At 42.7% G+C, this 23,323-nt stretch overlaps 1 protein-coding gene across 2 annotated transcripts in view; it reads left to right on the forward strand.

The window, feature by feature from the left end:
* The window catches only part of LOC147888207 (Nuclear transport factor 2 (NTF2) family protein), a 64,205-nt gene extending 41,855 nt beyond the window's left edge, over positions 1–22,350 (forward strand). Inside the window, exons 6-8 of one of the 2 annotated variants that reach the window (XM_087393704.1) lie at positions 1,170–1,204; positions 21,581–21,728; positions 21,881–22,350. In XM_087393704.1, the coding sequence (XP_087249830.1) occupies positions 1,170–1,204; positions 21,581–21,725 (180 nt within the window). In that variant the 3' untranslated portion in view covers positions 21,726–21,728; positions 21,881–22,350. The remainder of the gene's footprint in view (positions 1–1,169; positions 1,205–21,580; positions 21,729–21,880) is intronic. The other variant, XM_087393703.1, reaches the window with a different exon arrangement.
* Positions 22,351–23,323: the final 973 nt, after the last annotated feature.

A 23,323-nucleotide genomic window follows, 5' to 3' on the forward strand; every position in this document is an offset into this window, starting at 1 on the left:
AAAAGCACACCACATGGGTATTGATGCAATAATGTGCAAAAAGGGTGCATAGTTATGCAGGTTCTATTGTCAAGATATCCGTATTGTTTGGGTAATACGCAAACAACAAATTGGAAAATGGCATGGCTCATGGCTCAACAAATACACTCCACTTGTCTTTAAAGTATGCGTGACGCGTCCACGAAATGAAGAACATGTTCAATCTTCTTAAAACAATATTAATCAGTATAATAAGTCTTAATGAACTTTTAATTCCAAGTGCCCATGGGCTACATTCCTTACATTCCACATATTTATACAAGAAGATAAGGGAAAAGTAAGATTTTACAGAATGAACACACATAGAGGGCTGACAATGTGTCAGTTCCCCCTTGGTTCATAGAGGGCTGACAATGTGTCAGTTCCCCCTTGTTCTTTAGGGAAATAAGTAAGATCTTTAGCAGATAAGATATTTTAAATCTCTGCATGATGGATCACCTAAAGCCTAAATATGAGACAAACGTTTGGTTTTGTAGATGTTTGCAAATACAATCACTTGATGTAGCTTCATATGAAATGGAAAGAATGTTTCACACTGAGGTGGAGATGGTGTTTGTAAGAGATGAAACATAGCTGGCATAGATAGTACAAGTTGCCAAAATTCAAATCCTTGTACGCAATCTTTAAATGGTGAAAGGGAAGAAAAAGACAAATGATTTGTTGCATTTGAAAACCCTAATAATAAAAATGCATTCTTTGTAAAGTTTGGGAAGCTGCCATGGACTTGAGCAAGGATTGTTGACTTTCCAATCAAGAAGGATGAGAACAAGCTGTTATATATTTCTTTTTAAAAAAATAAAGAAATTAGGATGGCAAGAGAGTAAGCAATTGGAAATGATTTACAAGGAGTAGGGCTTCAAGTAAGTGCATAATAGCTAAGAAAGGATGCCTATGGGTGTAGAAGTATTAGGGATTTTCTATAAGAAAATTGGGCTTGTTTAGAAGTTAGAATGCACCTTCCATCACAGTGGTTCCAACCAAAGCATCGACACCTCCTATTTCATTGGTTTCACATGAAACATTAAGAAGAAGTTGACTACTATTGAGGCAGCACATGTCTAGGCAAGGTTTTGTAGTCTTTTCTGAAGAAGGAGAATATTTTCTGAACCCTTATCTTGTTTGTTTTACAGGTGAAAGATGGAAAAGTGGTGAGGCATGAAGACTTGTGAGTGCTGTCTTTGATTCAATGTCCTATGAAAACGTGAAGATTGTACTGTGGAAACCGTAGGGTAGCAAGCTGGAACATTTTCTAGAATTTTCTTGTATTTTTGCAAGTTTCGACCTTTTTGTTACCTAAATTGCATTTGCAATATTATTTTCTTGCTTCAAGAAACATGAAAATCTTGTTTTCTTCTCGCTTTGGTGTCATTTCCTTGGTTAGAGGAGGTGTATCAAAAGATTCCAAATTTCTTATTTGTTTTTGGTGGGCAGAATCTAGGAAGAAAAAGTGATACTTCTCATTGGAAATAGATGATACAAATTTTCAAGAGAGACTGGAAAGAGATTTTGAAAGGATTTCAAAGGACTGGTGGACTGCCCCTCTTGTACTTGCTGTAAAATCTCACCAAAATCTGCATCATTAGTATATTGCTCCCTCATGTCTTCCAGGTCTTGATGATAAGCAATAGTTACATTGTTGACCTAGGGTCTTCAGGACAAGGCATCTGCCACTTTGTTCCGAACTCCTAGAGTATGGACAATCTGAAAATGGTACATTGATAGCATCTTTGCCCATTTCATATGCTTCTCGGAGAGTTTTGTCTGAGTCAAAAAGTATCTCACACGTTGGTAATCTGTTTTAACTGTAAAGTTTGCACCCAAAAGATAATGCTTCCATGCATGGATGGCATGGATTATAGCGAGCAACTCTTTCTCATAGATTCCCAGATATCTCTTTGCATCTCAGAGTCTCTTGCTTTCATAGTCCTACATGACCATTCTGATGCAATGCAGCCCCAACATTGATAGCATCTTTGCCCATTTCATATCCTTCTCGGAGAGTTTTGTGTGAGTCAAAAAGTATCTCACACTTTGGTAATCTGTTTTAACTGTAAAGTCTGCACCCAAAAGATAATGCTTCCATGTATGGATGGCATGGATTATAGCAAGCAACTCTTTCTCATAGATTCCCAGATATCTCTTTGCATCTCAGAGTCTCCTGCTTTCATAGTCCTACATGACCATTCTGATGCAATGCAGTCCCAACACATTCTCCACAAGCATCACAATCCACATCAGATGGCTGATACAAATCTGAAACTATCAAGATTGGCTCTATGGTTAGCCTCTCTGTGGTTGAAGCATGTTCCTATGAATGAGGCATGAGTTATCTTTACAACATATTATGAGAAGTAAGCATCAAACCCTACTTGTTTTTTCTATTGCATTGCTAGAATTGTCTCAAACACAGTAATTATTCTTTATTGATAATGCAGCTCACATTGAAGTTTGGTAGTCGTGGAATTCCCCATTTGAAAGCTGCATTTTTCTTAGTAAGATCGTGAAGTGGAGCATCTATGTCTACAAAATGCCTGATAAATCTTCTGTAATAAGAACACAGGCCTATGAAACTACGAACTTTATGCACAATTTTTAGCTCTGGCCATTTCTGAATGGCTTGGATCTTTGCCGGATCCATCCGTATCCCATATTTGGATATTATATGCCCCGAGTAATGCATCTCTTCCAGAAAGATTTTTCTCTTCTTGCTGTTGGTGATTTCTTAGCTCTTGAAAAACTATAGCAAGATGTTCCTTGTGCTCTTTATCGGACTTAGAAAAGACAATAATGTCATCGAAGAAGGTATGAGTGAAGTGTTTTTGGAAGATACGATCCATCAATCCTATTGAAAGTAGCTGGGGCAATAGTCAATCCAAAAAGCATCACCAGATACTCATACAACCAAAAGTAGTGCGGAACGCTGTCTTATGCACATCCTGAGGTTGTATCCTCACTTGGTGATAGCCATTCGTTAAGTCTATCTTGCTGAAAACTGAAGCCCCATTTAACTGATCTAGCACATCATCAATGCGCGGAATAGGGAATCTATTCTTGATGGTCATTTTATTTAGAGCACGATAATCGACGCACATACGGAATGAACCATCTTTCTTATGTGCCAGCAGTACAGGGGAGCAATAAGGAGAAGAACTAGGCTGAATCAGCCCCTTGGACAATAAGTCCTGCACCTGAGCCATAATCTCCTCTCGCTGAGTTGTACTAACTCTGTATGGGGGCCTATTGGGTGGCTCACTGCCAGGAATGAGTTCTATGCCATGATCCTCAGGTCTTTCAGGAGGTAATCCTTTGGCAAAGCATCAGAAAGAAATATTTAAAATTTTCAAGAAACTGAAATTTATTCCGATCTGCCTTACTTATTTCAGCATGCATTTCAACCTCTCTCTAATTTACAAAAACCATGTAAGCTGAAACTGCAGACTTTATTTCTTTTCCAACATAACTATTTGATACAATGGAAATAGTTCCCCTCTATTCCTAGCAACCACACGATGTACTTTGCTCCTATGTACAAACTCCAACACTCTCTCAGGAAGAGTCAACTTCATTGCCTTGCGATGGAACCAAGGCATACCCAAGAATACATCGTGATGTTTCAGTGGAGAAATGAAGAAGTCTTCTTGATCCACATAACTCTGTACATGAAGGTGAAGCTTTCCTATCAAGGGAGTGATTGGCACAGGGTTCCCACTGAACATTTGGTCAATCTAGAGCCCTGCCCAACTCTTCCGTCTTCATTCCCAGCCTCGGGGCTAAATCCTGTAATAGAAAGTTATTTGTAGCCCCTGGATCAAATAAAATCAGTGCTTGCTGGTCTCTGACTTTGCCCCATGATAGCAGCAATTCTCATTCCTTTGGGTTTGAAACATGACTCAGTATATTAGGAATTCCTCCCACCATTGAAGGCTTTTCTGGGAACTTGTTCCTTCTTCTTGAAGCAATGAGCTTCAATGTGTCCTTTCCTCTTGCGAAACCTGCAAATAACATTCTTGTTGGTCTTCCATTTGATCACTAGGAGAGACCAAGAGGGGCTTCCTTATTGCGAACGGTTCTTCTCAATGAGTAGTGCCATCATACAAATGTGGTAGTGGCAAGGTCGAAGGACATGTAGAGTATTCTCAAAGTGGGATATTCCATGCATACTCTTCATAAGGACAACCATCTTATCTTGATCATCAGGGGGCTTTTCAAACTTGAAAGTTGTTGAGCAAGAGATTGAAATCGTGCTAGATGATCTTCCATTTTCAAATCATAATATCTGCCCAAGATCAGCCCACCATTCCTTTGCTGGTCCTTCATCTCAGCTTGCTGTCCACCTTCATCAAGGTCTTTGCCATCATAAATTCATTGTCTTCCATCTCTTTGCTCGTGGAGTAGTTCAAAGGGGAAGGTTTCCCACATGGCAAACCAAGATGCAACTGCTCCTTATGCGTGGACATGTTTGGGATGTTGTTGAGGACGACAAAGTTGAATTACTTGATCAGCAACACCAAAGGATCTAGAAGCAGCAAAATGCAAAGGCCATTGCCCTCCTTGGTCTTTGCTTAGCGGACGACTCTCTCATCCATCATGTGGACTTCAAGTCAATAGCTAAGGAGATTTGAGATCGCCTTGAGACATTGTTTGGTAATAAAATCACCAACTTTAAAGTCTTTCTGAAGCGCAAGCCAGATGAGAGAGAGAGAGAGTGTGAACTCCACACTTGTATTAAAGAAAAGCATGTTACAACCAAGCCACCTCTGCTTGAAATATTCACTGAGTAGCAAACTCTTATCCTAGCAAGCCAAGTGAGAGAGAGAGAGCGCGAATTCCTCACTGTCATCCCTCTCTTCTCCCTATTACAACGCTTCTTCTACACTACTGTAGAACCAACTGTACAACGCACTCAATTTGGAAAACTGTTGTCTAGTGGTGCTCCAAATGCCCCAAAATGCAGAACTGAGTGAACCCAAGTGAGAAAACAGCAAGTGGAACCCCGAGATGCAAGAATGAGCCAATAGAAGAGTGCTTTTGGGGGTGAGGAGTGCTCAAGCTGTAGTAGATCTAAAATCCGGGCTCTGTTGAATGCGGTTCTGCCAACAACCATTCCAAGACAGTTAGAAAATGTAAGAGCAGCTCCAAGACTTGGTCGAAAAGGCCTCCAGAAGTGATGAAAATGTGCATCCAATGCCCCATGGGTGGTTGTCTCTGCTGCAACATCGTGAAAACCCTATAAACGGGATGGAACAGCTCCAAGAAGGCTCGAAGTAGGTAGGCCACACCATTTGCTATCAACGTGCACGCCTCGCGACAGTCGCCCTAGAGTCTAGGGTCTCACGCTCTCATGTGTAGATGATATCCTGCCCGATGGTGACCAAGATAGCCGAGGGTGGAACCAAATGCTCGCCCAAACTACATCGAGAAACCCAAATGTTTTACGGCGTGATACTGGTACTACCTCCCACACGCTATCCTCCGGAGGGGGGTGAAGATCCGGGATATTAGAAGGGACTGCCTCATGGAGCTCTTTCCTCTAAATGCTTTGACCTTGTATCCAATAGGTTGGAGAGACCTCATCAATCTAGAACTGTGACCTCCTTTAGTCCACCAGGTCACCATCCCCCAGCTGTAGTCCCTATGAAGGCTCTGCATGCGGGTCATAATCCTGAGGGCTCCCATTCAAATCCTCATTGCGCTACGACAACTCCAGAGGCAGCAAGGAATTTTCTCTAGAAATCCAGCAGAGTAACAGTGACACTGCCCCTCCACCCGCATCTGCTCCAACCACGGGCCAATGAACAAGCCTCCGTAGGCGGTCATCCAGAAGAAGTAGGAGATCTTCCTGGGCCGCAAATTGGACCATAGACACGTCCAAAACCTGAAACGGACCTCGTGGGGCAAGAAAAGAAGGTCACCTCGTCCATCTGCTCAGCGACGCTGACACTAGAAGGCCAAAACCACTCTCCTGGATCTCACTGGGCCTCCCTCTGGGGCCTACCCTCCGAAAGCCAGAGACTTCATCTAGGGGCATCCTGCTCTGGGATGCTCGGAGGATCAATGTGCCACTCCTTCCCCAATCGGCCCACCACTCTCTCAATGAGTGCCTGAAGTATGCCTCCAAGTCGTGCACGGAAGAAACCAAGCCGCGTGTTGTCTCGCTGCATCATCATCCTCAAGGGGACCCTAGTCCGAGAAAACTGACCCAACCATTTGTTGCCCATCCACACGCGAAGTCCCTCCCACCAAGACTCAGGGATGGCTAGGTCAGTCTCCCTCATCCATTGCCGCATATGCACTAAGGCTCCCCGCCTCGCCTTTGCCTCCATGGGTAATCTGCTCCATCTACCAAAGGAGCATGCCATGCCACTGTCCCACTGTACCCATCCAATGTGAGTCCCCTCTGCCCGAGCATATGCCCATCTTGATCCCTGATCTTCGAGTGCCAGATGAGGGGCTAACACTTAAATGCCTCTTTGCAACGGGACTGAGTACGGATGAGGCCCCCTGCTAATCTCTGCGAGACCCTATGGAGGCTCATCATCATGGGCAAACCCTTCCCCATAAGGGGGGCCTCTGAGAAGACCAATCCGTGTGAATGCTGCCGCCGCTGCCTCCTAGTGCGTGGGGTGTTGTTGAGAAGCCCTCACTGTAAGAGGAGCTTCCAAGGCCTTGCGCCTGGAGTGAGGCCGCGCACAACCAACTTGCCCAAAGGACTCTGCTCTTCATCTCCGGATTAATGATACCCAGCGGAGCTTTCTAATCTTCAAGAATCGTGAAGAGCCACAAGAACATTTGGAAGTCCGAGACTTGGAGGAGCGGGAGCGATGAAGAGGCTTATCATAAGAAGAACCAGAAGGACAAAGGTTTTGGTGGCCAACAAACTATTCACATATGGCCGGAGAAACAATACCTATTTTCTTGATTTTGCAGTGAAGAGTATACTCTACACATTGCTGCCTGATATGAACGTGTACCATCTGGAAAAGATTGGCAAAAGTATAATATGCAACTGTCTTGTGGATTTTAGTGGGTCGATTGTCGATGTTGACAATCTTGGTCTGTGCTTCAATGATTGACATGACTGCTTCTCCAAGACGGTGCGGTAAACTATACAAGTAATGACGCTTTGCTGCAGTGTCTGAGAAAATACATGCTCTGTAAACCAACTACTGCACGTGCGCATTGTAAGCTTGCAGCTGGAAAAGATCACACAATTTGAGAGCTGAAAACTTATTAGTTGCCTGAGCACGGTCGTCAATGAAAGTAGGGAGAAACTGGTTAGACATAGCCGCGATGAGGGAGTCAGGAGCATTGGCTTGATGATTAGCATCAACGCTTGCAAAGATTTTCTCTTTGGACTCATCTAAAAGAAACCTCCACCAATTGGCAATTACGCTAGTGAAACCTTTTGTGGTTTTGATAGTTGCATCTCGGGGGTTTCACCTGTAAATAGTGACCAATGACATCATGTGCCCATAAAAGATCTTAAGAATATCCTTCATTGCCTGCGGGGAAATAGCATCAATATTCAAGATGTAACTAGGGAAGGATTTGTGCTGGAGGTGTCGATGCAGATCAGACTGCTCATCAAGGTTACCATCTGTGAAATGAGTTTGGAACTCACTGTGCATAAAGTGTGAGCCTTGTGCCTCATGGAAAGCAGTGCACTTACCACGCCATTGCTGCGAAGGAGGTTGCTACGAAGTAGATGGCCCACAATTCTGCCCATGACCGCCTTTGTCCTGGAGGGACTGAATTGCTTGCTGCACTTGTTGCTTGTCGGCTAGAGAAAGAATGACCTTAACGGCTGCGGGATTCGAGGGTGCTGCCATAGAGCCCCTCTGGCCAGACCAAGGGTCACCACCGAGATTTTCTTTCTTCGAACAAGCACAAAAACTCTTGCTGCGAAGTAGGAAAAAGCAAAAAAGAAGCTAGTGAGAGCCCTTGAAGAAAGAAGCACCTCAAGAAGCCTCTGCGACCCCAACTCGAACACCCCAAGGCTGGAGAGGAATGAAAGGCTGCGAAGAGGTCCTTTGGACAAGGAAAAAAGGGCTCAACATGCTTCCTGGGAAGGTAATGCCCACAGATGGGCTATGAGCAGCGCGGGGTGCTCAGTAAGGCAGCATCAAGAGTAGGTTGCTGCTCCAAGGTACATGGGGCCTTGTAGGCAGCTTTGAAGCACCACCCATAGGCCACAGACCAACGCAATAGGTAGGGCGGAAAGGACAAGGCGGGGGAGCAAGAAGAGGTGGGAGGGAGGCAAGGAGGAAGAGGCGGGGAGGGAGAAGGCGCAAGCGGAAGGAGAGGGAAGCGGGTAGGGAGGAGACAGGGGAGGGAGAATGGCGGGGAAGGAGGTGAAGAGGGGGCGAGGTGAGGTGGAGAAACGGCGGGGGAGGAGATGAGGTGGGGGGAAGGCGGGAAATGGTGGGAAGTTCTTAGACTAATCATAGTCCCTTGTGGGCACTCCCACAGTTCTCTTTGATCAATGCAAAGCAAAATTTAAAACAACAAAAGTTATTTTAGTTAACCAAAGTCAACTTTCTTTGACCGGAGTCAATTTAGTAAAGACTCCCCTTTATTTCTTGGGAGAAATACCAATTGGTGACATCCCCTCGGCTTCTAATCAGTGGTCCTCAACTAAAAAGCTTCTTGATACACCCATAACTTGAGGATACCTCCTCTCTTGGCATCAATTGCCTAATAGTTCTGGTACTTGGCAAGATACCTACAAATAAACTTGCCTCTGGGTGCTTTTCTTCTCTGTGCACTATGCAGTATGTTCTAGTTGGAGGATCTCCTTTATCTCTTCCACTTTAGGTGGCTCTTGGAATTTGATAACTTCCTATCGATCTTGTGGCATTCTCTACTTCTTTTGGCCGAATGGCCTTCGAGAGCACTTGGCAGCCACACGTTCTTCTTTCCTTGCATCTAAAGCACACACTTTGGGCATGGAGATTCTTGTTTTTCTTTGGCATTTTCTACTCTTTAAGAGAATTGGGCTGCAATAGGCCCCTTCTTTTTCTTGGTGTTTCCTACTCTTTAAGAGCACTGGGCTTGCATACGCCCTTCTTTTTCTTAGCGTTTCCTACTCTTTAAGAGCACTGGGCAGCCATACGCCCTTCTTTTCCTGGCAAATCCAGACCCCATTCAGACCCCTTTTTTTTTCTTGGCAAATCCATGCTCTTGTTTCCTGTGGAGTTGACGGCTTTGCCTTTCATAGGCCCCAACTCTTGCCATTTATGCTGGTGGTGGCCAATACTTGGGTTTCTATCAAGGAATTCTTCCAAAATCCTTGGAAGTATAACTTTGATAAATATCAAACCAAGTGTGTATTACTATTACTCTTATTTCCCTGAAATAAACAAGGAAAACGACACACAATGTTCAATGCTCAACTATTAAATCAAATTTACATAGCCTTTACTAGCAAATTTTTTTTAGTAAGGTGTTTCCACATGTATTTGATCCTTTGATCATGCTTGTAATTTTTTGTGATTCTTGGGTTTCTGATTCCTATAAATTCTTCATCAAGATTATCATATGTCTCTATAAGACCTATATGGCTGGGTTGTTTGGTGACTAAGCTTCCATGTTCTAAAGTCGTGATGTGCTTGGGAGATAAGCCCAAGCTATTTGGTAGCTAGATTGATTGGAAAAACATTGGATTGTTGAGAAGAAAACCACCAAGACTGAATTGCACTTTAGATGACTTCAAGATCTTGAACTATTTTTGCAGTAAATCAGCAAAACAATTTGCTGTTTTGGAACAACAAACTAAGCTGAATCATCTCACTAGGGTGTAGGGCTGTTTTGAACTTGAAATTTTATGTGGCATAGCAGCAAACATGGCTGAGTTGCCCATGCTGAGATTCACCAAAATTCAAGGACTGGTTGTTGTAGATCAAAACACTTGTGCTGTGTTCACAAATTTGAAACACTGTGACAAGGCTGAAGAGACGTATCTAAATTGCGATCAAATTACAATCCTTGTCTGGATCTTGGCGTTGAAAACTCTCTTTCGTGCTACAAATCTGTTGTCTTTTATGATTCGCCGATGTCTCTCCTCAATCATGTAGCTCTTTGGATCGTTGCCACCAAGGAAAGTGGCAAGGCTGAGCTTTGATACCACTATAATCATCTAGAAACCCTAGAATGAACTGGTAATCAGCCCCTAAAACGAATTGGTAATCAGCCCAAAAACCTTAAAAACGAATCACTTTTGGTAGAAACGCAGCCTGGAACCTCAATTCACAGCAGATAATCACCAAGATAGATTTCAAATTTCATAGATAATCGGGAAAAATAGCATCTGATAGCTTCATCTGACAGGGAACAATACATATTTCTTTTGGGAAACAAAACAAACTGAGAGAGGGGGAGAAAGCAGAGAGAACACACACACTAAGGCTCATTGCAATAGAATAAGCTTTGTACAACTGGCTCATAAAAGAGCATTAGGCTGAGTACAACTCTTGAATGATCTAGGAGCCCTGAGGCCCTTCTTTTATAGACTTGGGCTAGGAAAAGCTAGACCCTTTTTATTGCTACTTTTTATAAAAATAGACTTTCTTGCTTTTTGCCCACGTGCAGCCATTTTTAAAGCCTTTTCTAGAACCCTGTGGAGTCTTTTTTAATGGCGCCATCTTCTTGGTGCTTTTTGGCCTTGTGGAACTTGCTTTTTGGCACTTGCTCCATCATTTGCGAGCCTGTTTACACTCTTCCAAGTCCTCACACGGTTTGCCAAACACTTCAACCCATTGAAGGTTAGCGAAATGCATGCATTCCTAGTTCTTGGACTAATCCTAGTTCCTTTTGGGCGTCCCCACAGTTCTCTTTTATAGTCGCTTTCTTCCCTGAAGCCCAATAGAGGCCTCAGAACCTTCAAAAGATTTTGCCTTGCTGTAGATAACCTTCAGTGTGCCAGGAACAGCCAAGGTTGGTTGCTTGTGATTATTCTATAAATAGCTGGAAATTAGGTATTCGGTGGCTATTATCTGTTCACTGCCCTTTAGTATCTGTATGCTTATTTATATAATTTTGATTAATACAAGGAGAGAAGTGTGTTGTTTCTCTGATTGTTTCAGGAACTGTGCATATTTATGTAAATTTAAGCATGGCTTGAGAAGTAGATCTGGCAATTTGTGAGAAAGCAGAAGGGAACTTCAAGGCCAGACCTCAAGGGTGAGGTGTTCACAAGGTTCATGAGATCTCAAAGTCGTTCTTGACAATCATATACATGGTTTCTATTCCATGATCACACAGTTATATGTTATGAGTTGTACTATCTCAGTTTTGGAGGATTTCAGTTATGACATCCCAGTTATATTGTTTCTATTACGGAGCCAGAGGAATAATCTATCTTGTCAAGATTATGGACTTTCACTTTTGCCATTGCAAAGGATTATGGAATTATTTTCATGGATGTGAGGAATACACACTTGGAATTTATATGATCCATGGTTCTATCAAAGATTGGTCTCATAGTTAATTCCAAAGTAATCAGCTCATACGATTTAAAGCGGCACATATAACATGGAGTGGGTATGAGTCTTTCTTTACATTATCCATAAGCTTCATACCATACTTAAAAGAATGATCTTGGGAATAATAAGATGAGGGGTGCAATACCTCTTTAGTGGGGGAAGACAATCTTCAATAGATGGGAGAATTCTGCAAAGAAGGTAAATGCTTTTGGTCCAAGAGAGAAGGGCATATGGCTGCCCAGTGTCCTGACAAGCCTCCTGCACAAAAGCAGCTTGTGTAAGGACAAGGAAAGCCACAGGACCAGCCTAAAGCTAAGGCTGGGAGTAATACGAATTACCAAAGAATGGATTTAAAGTATTGTCATGGTTGAGAGCTTGAGGAAATTATGATGGGTGAGACATTTGCCCTAGTCATTCGAGATCTTTGATACATGCATAGATTAAAAAATAACGCATACTTTGATGTTTCTAGAGGTTAGGATTTATAGACAAAGTATAGCCAACGACCACCTTGGGCAATCATTCCTAGTGTTTCTTTGATATTAACTAGGGTAAACTTGTCACCTTATCTCTCCCCCGTCTTTAGGGTGCAAGGGTGGGTAATGCCCTACTAGTTGGGCGGCCTATGAGATGACAATTTTAAGAAAAAAATTCTACTAAGGAATCCCTTACCAAGATGACTTCGTTTTATTTTTTTTCAAAGAGAAGCTTCTATCAAATATGAAAGAAACTCGGAGAAGAATAATAAGGCAAAATCAAACTCCTACAAGAGAAAAATATAAAGTTGAGAGCGGCTAGAGAGCTAGACAAAATCCAAGGTTGAGGGTAAAAATGCCACCTCAACTTGGAGGGGTGCTCCAATTCTGGAGGAAGATAGTCTTCTTGGTAGAGGCTGCCCCTGAAGACCCCCTGCATACTCCCCTAAATGGCCACTAAGGCGTGTACCATATCTGTGCAAATAATGGCCAATGTGTATGCAGATGGAGTAGGGAACGTTCCAAAGCCTCTATACATTTGAATTTCCAAATATGCCACACTGACATGCTCGCTAGAATCTCCCATGAAGTGTCCACAGAGGCATGTGCAGGTCTATATGGAGAGCCAGGAACTTCATCCGGAGAACATGACTCAAATGTCGTTGAACCGAAAGAGCCCAACAAGAGTCTTAAAACACTTGAGGCCCCGAAAGAGAGAGCCAAGCTACTGAGTCCTAGGTCATGAAAAAAGGTGAGTGCATAAAGCTGCTCAATAGTCTAGCAATTCCCTTGCAGATGACTCATCAGCAAAAAGGTAACGAATACATGTGGAATCTGCCCTTAACTTGGACCTCCAGTGGGACGATCTCTCCATGAATTGAGAGCCAAAAGAAATGAGTGATTTTTCTATTCCGGAGGGATTTCTAGAGTCTTTTCTAAAAGGATTTTTGCAAATCAATAGAAATCTGAAAATTCCCAATAAGAAGCTCTTGTGGGCTTCCAACCTCTAAGACTGAGCTAAAATCTCTTGGCATTACTAACTGTGTATTGAAAGAAGAAGAGGATCTTATCTCGACGCCCTACATCAATCCATTTCCACTCCCCGAGGTCCCACTACAAATCTTTTATGAAGATACCTCTATAGAGCCAAAGTCTCCCACATGACTAGTGCTCTTGAATCTGGTCCAAGCTTTTAGTATAGCATCCATGAAATGGGAGGAAGGAGTCCTGAGATGGGCTGAGGTAAACATCCACCTGGCACTATTCATCCAACCTCCACCCGTGGAAGGAGTGCAAGATTGTATGCATATAATGAAGAAATCCTCCCAAGCTTCTTGTTATGCTCTAGCCGAGATAGCATGACCTCGGAAAGATCGGTGGGCATTTTCCCTTAGATGACCGACTTTTGTAATATTTTATGTGCGTAAATAAAATGGTCAAGGGAAGTAACTGCCAAGGTCCTAGGTGAGGGTGTATTGGCATCGACTAGGTGGTTCTGAGTGCTCAAGTCTAGGTGCACCTAAATGTGTAAGAATGCCAAGGGGCAAATGTTTTAAGTGTGCCCCAAGAGAGGGGTAAATGGTGTACCAAGCTAAAGGTCTAAAATGATGACATGTGGCAGGAGGGAACCATCTAGGGAGTTGTGGGCTTGTGGGTATGCATGAAACGAAATCGAATTACGTATCTTTGTGTGCATGCAATCCATGAGAGTGGCTGGGAGAAAATACGGATGCCAGCGCCTGTGAATTAGCTCGTGAATCGACGGAAAGAGTGAGATCAGGAAAGTGAATGTTTCATTTGGTATCAGAGCTTTTAGGTTGGACGAGGGGATTGCGTATGAAGACGTGTGACGGAAATCAACGGGGTAGGCTGACGATGGGCGGCGATGGGCATTGACGGGCTTTGACGGGCTCTTGGCGACGAGAGCCTCCTAGCTGTTTTAGGTGGCTCAGTTCGTGCGGGCTTGCGTTTGGAGAACCACCGCTCGGTGTTGATGGCATAGTCATGGCGTTGGTGAAGCTGTCGGTTTGGGTCTGGCTGCAGGGATGTGAGCGCAGAGAGCTGTAGACAATCAAAGTATCTCCGCCTACTGTTCCAAAGTTTGACGACCCGATAGCTTCAGCGCCTGTTGTGAATGGCGATGGGCGACGCGTAGGCAGCTCATGGCTACGTGGTGGCTCGACGAAGATGCGTGGAAGGTTGCACATCTGGGATGTAGGTCAGGCTGATTCTGAAAGAGAGAAGCGGATTTGGTTCGGTCGACGGGCTATCTAGCAGTTGTGGTCATGCAAATAGCCCGTGAGCGTGGGTACGGTGACGTGCACCGCTCTAGCTGGAGAAACGTATATCTGGCGAGGTTCTTGGAATACGATTACCTGCAGAACAGTAGCTTTCTGATATTCAGTCAACTACATGGGTTCAAATAACAACTATGAAGTCTGAGAGACAGGGGAGTGGCGCAAAATTTCGATTCTCACGTATCTGCAAATATTGGACTGGTTGAGGGGGAGTATCTTCTCAAGGTTACGTGGAGCTTCCAGAGAGTATCTTTTTTCCCTTCTATACAAATTTTCAGTTTGCAGCCTATTTATTCCTGTATAGCGAAGGGGAATTTGAAGTGTGATATACTTTTGGGGGTTTTGACGTACGGAAAGAAGTTATTAAAAAAAAATAAAATAAAATCTATTTTCCCTTTTGAAACAATGGAGGCAGAAGGACAAGATTCCAGGGTAAATCCTGGTGAATCTAGAGCACGATCTACGCAACAAGTGTCCCATCACACAACACCTACTCTGGTGGGTAGGATTTCTGTATTAGAAGATGCCTTATAAGAGATCATGAACCAGCAGCTTCAAGTGAACGCTGGTCAAAATGAAATTAGAGAGATGGTGCAAGCCTTGTCGGCTAGACCATCTAGAAATGAAAAGGGCAAAGCTCCAGTAGAGCCAGAGCCCAGTATACACTCATCAGAACGTGCGAAGGTCAAGGTACCTAATATTGCCAACTATAGACCGGAAAAGTACGCTGGTCAGATGACCGAGCGCAGTTCTGATGTGATCGAGGTTTGGTTACACAAGTGGGAAGAAGCCTTCGCCATTTATGAAATCAAATCTGATCTAAAGAAAATCCGCGAGACCACTCAGCTGTTTATTGAGGCAGCGGATAGGTGGTGGATAAAACAACAGAAAGATCAAGTTGCCCCTACCACCTGGGAAGAGTTTAAGACTAAATTTAAGAAGCACTTTCTTCCACCTGACGAAGAGTCCCGAGCTTGGGATGCTTACAGAAGCCTTCGCCAGAGGAATTTGTCGGTGGCAGAGTGCACTGACAAGTTCAGGGAATGTGTTATGAAAATAACAGACCCTCTCCCTATGTCGGTTCAGTTGAAAGACTATATCTATGGACTGAACGACAAGATTAAGATGGAAGTTTGGGCTAAATATGTGACTACATTAGATGAATCTATTGCAGTAGCCCTGAACTATGAGGATGCCAGAGGCAGACCTAGTGGGTTTGTGCAGGCAGGGACTCAGCATGAGTACCCGAGAAAAGGGGAATTTCAGAGGAAATGGACTTCGAAGACAAGTGTCTCGCAGCCAAGTGGCCAAACAAAGCAGGTGAAGCCGGTTGAGGGACAAACAAAGACAAGTACCACCGCTGGGGTGAAAAGAAAAGTAACTCCAATGGCAGCCCGAGCTTGGTCAAAGTCCTCGTTGACCCCTGAGCAAAAAGAAAAAGCTAGAAAAGAAAGATTGTGCTTCGGGTGCCTTCAGCGACATCAGTGGAAAGATTGTCCACTAAACAAAGACCGTCGTACGGCCAATATAATAATATCTGAATGCGACGTGGAAATGCAGGAGAGTCCCAATGCGAAACATATGCAGATGCAATTGGTGAGACCTTCTCAGAGGTTAGTACCTGTGTTGTTAAGTGTGTCTGTTACTAAGTTAGTAAGCGGTGCACCCGCTAACATCCTTTCAAAGCCTGCAGCAACGGGGTATACGGTGTTCGATGAGCCCGAGTTGATTAAAATGAAAGGCCAAGTAGCCAATCATGATGTGATTGTGTTGTTTGACTCAGCGTCAACGCACAATGTAATTAACTCGAAGCTTATTAAGAGGCTCAAGTTGAAAACGTCTGACTATGCTTATACGGTCAAGATGGTGGACGGAAGTTCAACTGAAGTATGGGACCAGAGAGTTACCCAGTTGGAACTTCGAATACAAGACTATGTTGAGAAGCTGGACTTTGAGTTGACCAGGCTTGCTCACGCAGATATAGCCCTGGGCATGGCTTGGCATTTTTGAAAAAATCCAGCCATTGATTGGAAAAAGCATATTTACCAGTTCAAGATGAACGGGGTAGAATATGTTTTGCGAGGTGAAAAGGATTTACCTCGAGGACCATTGATTTCAACCATGGAAATTCGGAAGACTCTGAAAGAGTTTCTGTGTCTGTGTGTATAGCATCGGTAGAGTCGATAGATGATGCATCGGCTAGCACTGAGGCTACCCAAGATGGAAAAATGGCCGAGTTAGCTAAAGAGATATTGGAGAAGTTCTCTGATTGTTTTAGGGATGAGTTACCTCCAGAGCGGAATGTTCAGCATAAAATTGAGCTTATCCCGAGGGCAGAACCTGTAAATAGACCTCTCTATAGATTGAGTTTTACAGAAGAAGCTGAGGTGCGAAGACAACTGGAAGAATACCTCAAGCTGGGACAGATTCAATCCAGTTTTTCACCTTTTGCTTCCCCAGTGATATTAAAGAGGAAGAAAGATGATACTTTTTGTCTTTGTATAGATTACAGAGCATTGAATAATATCACTATTAAGCTCAAGTATCCGATGGCTCGGATCGATGATTTGCTAGATGCATTACATGGGGCCGTAATTTTCAGTAAGATAGATCTTAAGTGTGGCTACCATCAGATCCGTATTAGAGCCGAGGTTGTGCATAAAACCGCTTTTAGAAGCAGGTTTGGACATTATGAGTTTTTGGTAATGCCCTTTGGACTTACCAATGCTCCAGCTACATTCGTCATGCTTATAAACGATTTACTACGTCCGTATATCGGAAAGTTTGTAGTACATTTTATTGACGATATTCTGGTATTCAGTAAAAGTATTACTGAGCATCACGAACACTTAAGAATAGTGTTCAGTACTTTGAGGAAAGCCAGTCTGTATGTAAATAAGAAGAAAACTATACTGTGTATGGTTAGACTTGAATATTTAGGATTCCTAATTACTCCAGAGGGGGTAGAAATGGATCCAAAGAAAGTGGCTGCGATACTGACTTGGCCAATCCCTCAGAGTTTGACCGCTTTGCGATCATTCTTGGGATTTGTTCAATTTTATCGAAGGCATATCAAAGGATATTCTGAAATAGTATCGCCATTGACTGATCTGACCTCAGATAAAGTACCTTTTATACGGGGACAGAATCAACATGAAAGTTTTAACACCATAAAACAAGATGTGGTCACAGGAACGGTGTTAAAAATAGTTGATCCCCATAAACTATTGTTCCTGGAAACCGATGCAAGTGGCATTGCGGTAGGAGCAGTTCTCCTCCAAGAGAGAAGGTCAGTAGCCTTTGAAAGCTCCTGGAAACCGATGCAAGTGGCATTGCGGTAGGAGCAGTTCTCCTCCAAGAGGGAAGGTCAGTAGCCTTTGAAAGCAAGAAGCTTTCTCCCTCTCAACGAAATTGGCCAACTCATGAATTAGAGTTGTATGCTGTTGTCCATGCTTTGAAAACATGGAGACATTATTTGTATGGATCAGAGTTTTATGTGGATGTTGATCATGATACTCTGAAACATTTTTATAAACAACCTGACTTGAGAGGCCGCCAAGCTAGGTGGGCAGAACTCATGCAGGAGTTTAATTTGACGATTCGGTACCGAAGAGGGAAGGATAGTAAAGTTGCTGATGCGTTGTCACACATTATGCATAACATGAGTTTCACGGTGTTAAAGAGTGCTCTAATGGTCGAGATTAGAGAAACTCAAAAGGTGGACGAGTTTGTTGTCCAGAGCCTATGACCTAAGGCTCATATGTTAAAACCCGGGGAAAAGGATGACTTCGCATCCAGAAAAGGCCAAACTTATGCAAGATATGCCATAAGGGATGGTATGCTGAAAAGAAATGGCAAGGTAGTAGTACCTAATTAGAATGATCTCAGGCAGAGAGTCATTCGATAATGCCATGATAGCCCATGTGCGGGACATCCAAGAGTCGAGAAGACATATTATCTCGTGAAGCGAGATTTCTTTTGGCCAAAGATGAAAAAGCATATTCATGAATATGTGACACGTTGTTTTTCGTGTCAGGTAAGTAAGGCAGAGCGGGTGAAGCCACCCCGACTTTTGTAGCCCTTAGAGATACCACTAAGTAAGTGGGAGAGCATTTCCATGGACTTTATTGTAGAGTTGCCTACGACACAAGGTGGATATGATTCTATCCTTGTGGTGGTTGATCGTCTTACCAAGATGGCTCACTTCATTCCAACTAGAGAATCTGTTAGTGTCCCGCAAGTGGCGGATTTGTTTATTAGACATATATTTCGTTTGCATGGATTACCCAAATCCATAGTGTCAGACAGAGATGTCAAATTTACCGGTCATTTTTGGACTGCGGTATTTGAAACACTAAGGACTGAGTTGGAAATGAGTAGTGGGGATCATCGAGAAACGGATGGTCAGACAGAAAGAATCAACCAAATTTTAGAGGATATGCTTAGAGCATGTGTCATTGAGGAAACATACATGGGACAAGTGGTTGCCATTGTTAGAGTTTGCCTACAATGATAGGAAACATTCCTCTACAGAGTTCAGTTCGTTTGAGCTGAACTATGGTTATAGGCCAGCAATCCAACTATAGTTGGAATACCTCAGAAAGTGCCTAGTGCCGCGAACTTTGTGGTTCAGATGCGGGAGATGCTAGCACTTGCGAGAGCTAACATCCGCCAAGCTATGGATAGAGCTAAGGCGTATGCGGATGTAAACCAATCCACTAGAGAATTTAAGGAAGGAGAAAAAGTTTTTCTCAGAGTTCCTTCGCACTCCAAGTCATTGACTGCAGGAGAGTGTGCTAAGTTATCACCTCGATATTGTGGGCCATGGTTAATTCTAAAAAGAATAGGCAAGGTAGCCTATAAATTAGAATTGCCACAGGGTTGTAAGGTGCACCCAGTGTTTCATGTTTCTCGTTTAAAGAAATTTTTGCATTCAGGTGACTCACTAATCGAAGGTGTTGTTTTGTTTCAGGAGATAGAGGATAGTGCAAGACGCAAACCAACAAGAATCCTGGACCGAGGAACAATGTAAGTGCGGAATCGGAAGATACCCACGGTGTTGGTTTCATGGCATGGTCTACCTCTATCAGAAGCTACCTGGGAATCCGTATACCAGTTACGGAGAGTATTCCCAGATTTCATCATTGAGGACGCTGATGCTTGAAGAGGGAAGGAATGTTATGCTCTAGCCGAGATAGCATGACCTCGGAAAGATCGGTGGGCATTTTCCCTTAGATGACCGACTTTTGTAATATTTTATATGCGTAAAATAAAATGGTTGAGGGAAGTAACTGCCAAGGTCCTAGGTGAGGGTGTATTGGCATCGACTAGGTGGTTCTAAGTGCTCAGGCCTAGGTGCACCTAAATGTGTAAGAATGCCAAGGGGCAAATGTTTTAATTGTGCCCCAAGAGAGGGGTAAATGGTGTACCAAGCTAAAGGTCTATAATGATGACATGTGGCAGGAGGGAACCATCTAGGGAGTTGTGGGCTTGTGGATATGCATGAAACGAAATTGAATTACGTTACGTATCTTTGTGTGCATGCAATCCATGAGAGTGGCTGGGAGGAAATACGGATGCCAGCGCCTGTGAATTAGCTCGTGAATCGACGGAAAGAGTGAGATCAAGAAAGTGAATGTTTCACTTCTTGTCCTGACAAGAGTCCCCTGACCACAATCTTGCATAGTAAAGTTCTTCTCTTGCAAATTTGGATCTATTATATTGAGACCTCTTTCCCACACGGGTAGGATTGAGTTGAATGATGCAGTCTCTACAATTGGTTTAACCTTATGGTCTATATTTGGTGAAATGCTACTGTTAGAAACTTCACAACTTATTTTGCAGGCAGATTTCATTTATTGTTGAAAGGTTCCAAAGTGAAAGTTACTTGTGCTGTATATGGTGGCATAGACAATCTGATACGTTCCAAATCTCCTTTGGTAATGTTGAATGACATGAAAAGTTAAAAATCACGTGCTAGATTTATTTTGGAGAGGGCCCTAATCATTAGAAATTATTGTTTTGGCAAGCACAGTGGCAGACAGACGTGTGTGCATGCCTATGCCTATGCATACTACACATGAGCTCATGTGTGTGAATGAATATCTTGCAGCTCCTTAGGGTGCGGAAGTGGGTAGTGCTCCACCAACTGGGCTGGTTGTGAGATGCTTATTTGAAGAAAATGTTCCTACCCAGGAAATCTCTATGAAGATGCCTTTTGTAGGCTGTACTAGAGAAATTAATGAAATTTGCCTATCTTTGGGGAGAATCATATTAGAAGGCTTTAGAAGAAGGTGTAGATTAACTAACAAGAATGCATTTTTATTTTGGGCTATTCATTGTTAGATCATCCAGAAGGATTCTAGAAATGGGATCTCAGAAATTGTTCATCATCATTCTTATTAAGTTGAAAGTCAATCAAAACATTGCCACACATGATGGTTTCCGAGAGAAATTAATTTACACCTAGCTGTGACCTGGCCTGAAAGCCAACTCTCCCTAGATAGTTTTCTCATGGAATGCATCAGTTACTGAGAAGGTAGGTAAGCTTCTGCTAGTTGGTCTTCCTACTCTTTTCTTTTCATGCTGCTGATGGAATTCTGGGCATGTTGTTATCAATATGCACACAATTGAGCAGGGTAGTGTGCCTTGACTCTTTTCTTAGCTATTAAGAAGATTTGGATATGAACCTATTTGTCCATGTCTACTCATTCAGTCTTTTTCAACAGAAATTTTGTGAGGTGGGAGGTTCAGCTTATTGTACAACTGATTTTCAACTTCAACCTGTCCTGGATAGCACCATCTGAGCGATCGCGACTAACAGAGCCCTCGTACGCCCTGAAAATTCATTGGTTGAGTTGGCTCTTCCATTCTGAATGCGGTTCCATAAAAAGGATGTCAGCCTGCCTTACCATGATCTTTCAACATCCGTGACCGCAGAAATCAATTCAGCTACTTGATCTTTGTGACATCTGCTATTGCAGTGTTAAGGTTTTGCCTCCAAGGGGCGGCTCTCCTTTTTCCCTTGCATCAGTTTAACCTTGAATGTAGGGATCTTCCAGTTTAGACTTTGGATATTTTAAACGAAAAATGCGCAATTACCATGTGAGTGTGGACATTCTTTGGTTTTCTTAGAAGTGAAGATTTTATTGCTTTATGATACAAGGTTGAAGGAATTTTAAAACCTGTATTCATCAATATGATAATGTTGGTGAAAAGGGTAGCTTATTGAGTTAGCAAACGTGCCTCCAGGAATTATTTTGAAATGACCTAAATATGTTTTTTTCAGATGGGATAAGCAACCTTTATGGAATAGGGACAGTGTCAGGGTGCCTTTAGCTGGCCGATTTATTGAGAAAGTGCGCAGAGGAAACATGCTGCTTACCCATACTCTTATGGGGTTTGGGAAAGATCCTAGGCCAAAGGCAACATAAAAGGTAATGATTTTTTTAAAATGCAAATAACAGGAGTCTTTCAGGGCATCAATTTGGAAGGACTTTCCTGCATGAATATGGAAGGCCTCTAGTAAGCATATAAAATTTGTGGCAATAAGTTCCCTCTGACACTCTTATCTATTTTGCTATTCCAGCATCACACACACGGGCAAAGGGGGGATTACTTGATGGCCTAGGAATTGTATTTTTGTGTAGGATTTCATCTGTTAGTTGCAGAGTCTGACATGGTTTATTTCAATTAAAACCACTGAGGGATAGTTCTGTAAATAACAAGCTCAAACACATGGCACTACTTCAGTGGTGTCCTGTATATACAGATTACCTGAAGAAAGCTTTTGAATCGGAGCTAAAGTCTAGTACTAATTGAAGATTATATTGAATTCAGTTTTCTCCACAAGAATGGCTACGTTTTATTCAAATCATGTTTGATAAACTATTTGGAAGCTTCGGATATCAAGAGTTCTCACACAAGTGTTCACGTAAGTCAAAAGTGTTGATATAGGACCTTTGTAGGGTCAATTGAGTGTGCTGATCATATTGTGGGGTTAGTGAGTTGAGCACATTCGTTCCCTGCCCCCTTGCCCCATGGAGAATGGTTAAAACTATTAAGGGAAGGCCATAGCTCATTACATTCACTGACTTGTCACCATGTTTTGCATGATGATGCACTGCATACTTTCGATTGTCAATGACTGTTGGTATCACTGGAGATTTCCATCATTGAAGAATGATAATTTGGGTGACACACAATGTTGGATGGTTCTTTTGCAACTAATTGATTTGCGAATTTGCAGTGAATGCAGTTGCCTTTGCTAGCAAAGGTTGGAATGTCAATATTTGTAGCAACATTTTTCTCCATGAAAATTATTATTCTCATGAGATGACTTAGCATAAGCATATCTAACAGTGTATCAGTTGTTGCATTAAGTACGTAATGAACTAGTGCAATGTTGGTGACTGCTGTTGCATTGTCTACATCTAAACTTGATTTTCTTGGAGCTAAATCCCATGAACTTGAGTAGAAGCATTTTTTATTTCAACTTCACAAATGTTACAAAACTCTAATTCTTGATTGAAATTCTTCTTGTTCCATATCTGATGTTGCTAATGTTGGCAGATGCATCACAAATGTACCTGGCTTTTGAACTAGAAATTATATCTATAGCTCCTAACTGTTGATTGCAATGCTCTTTGCAAGAGACTTATGACTAGATGGTGCTTCCTCTTAAAGGCTGATCCAGACTATTAATGTCAATGGTACACACTCCTATAGAATTCCCATCCTTTACTAGAGGTGCTCAGTTTTGGAGGCTTACACTGACTGAAGGTAGTGCTCACGAATGGTCCAACCTGATGCTGATGGTGCTCTCTAACAGAGGCTTATCCAAAGACGTCTTTTGATTGTTTACCCATTAAGGTATAGTTGTCACGTCCCAAGGCAAGATAACACCTTTAACAAAGCTTCATTGAATCTTAAATAAAGCTCATAGGTTGATGATGGGGTTGAAATGCTGAACATGGGAGATGCCATGCAGCCAGAAAGAAATTGCAATGTAGTGTAGAAGACACATGAAACC

The sequence above is a fragment of the Dipteris shenzhenensis genome, chromosome 22 (assembly GCF_047967505.1).
Source record: "Dipteris shenzhenensis isolate YYH24624 ecotype China chromosome 22, Dip_SZ_1.0, whole genome shotgun sequence".
NCBI classification, from domain to species: domain Eukaryota; kingdom Viridiplantae; phylum Streptophyta; class Polypodiopsida; order Gleicheniales; family Dipteridaceae; genus Dipteris; species Dipteris shenzhenensis.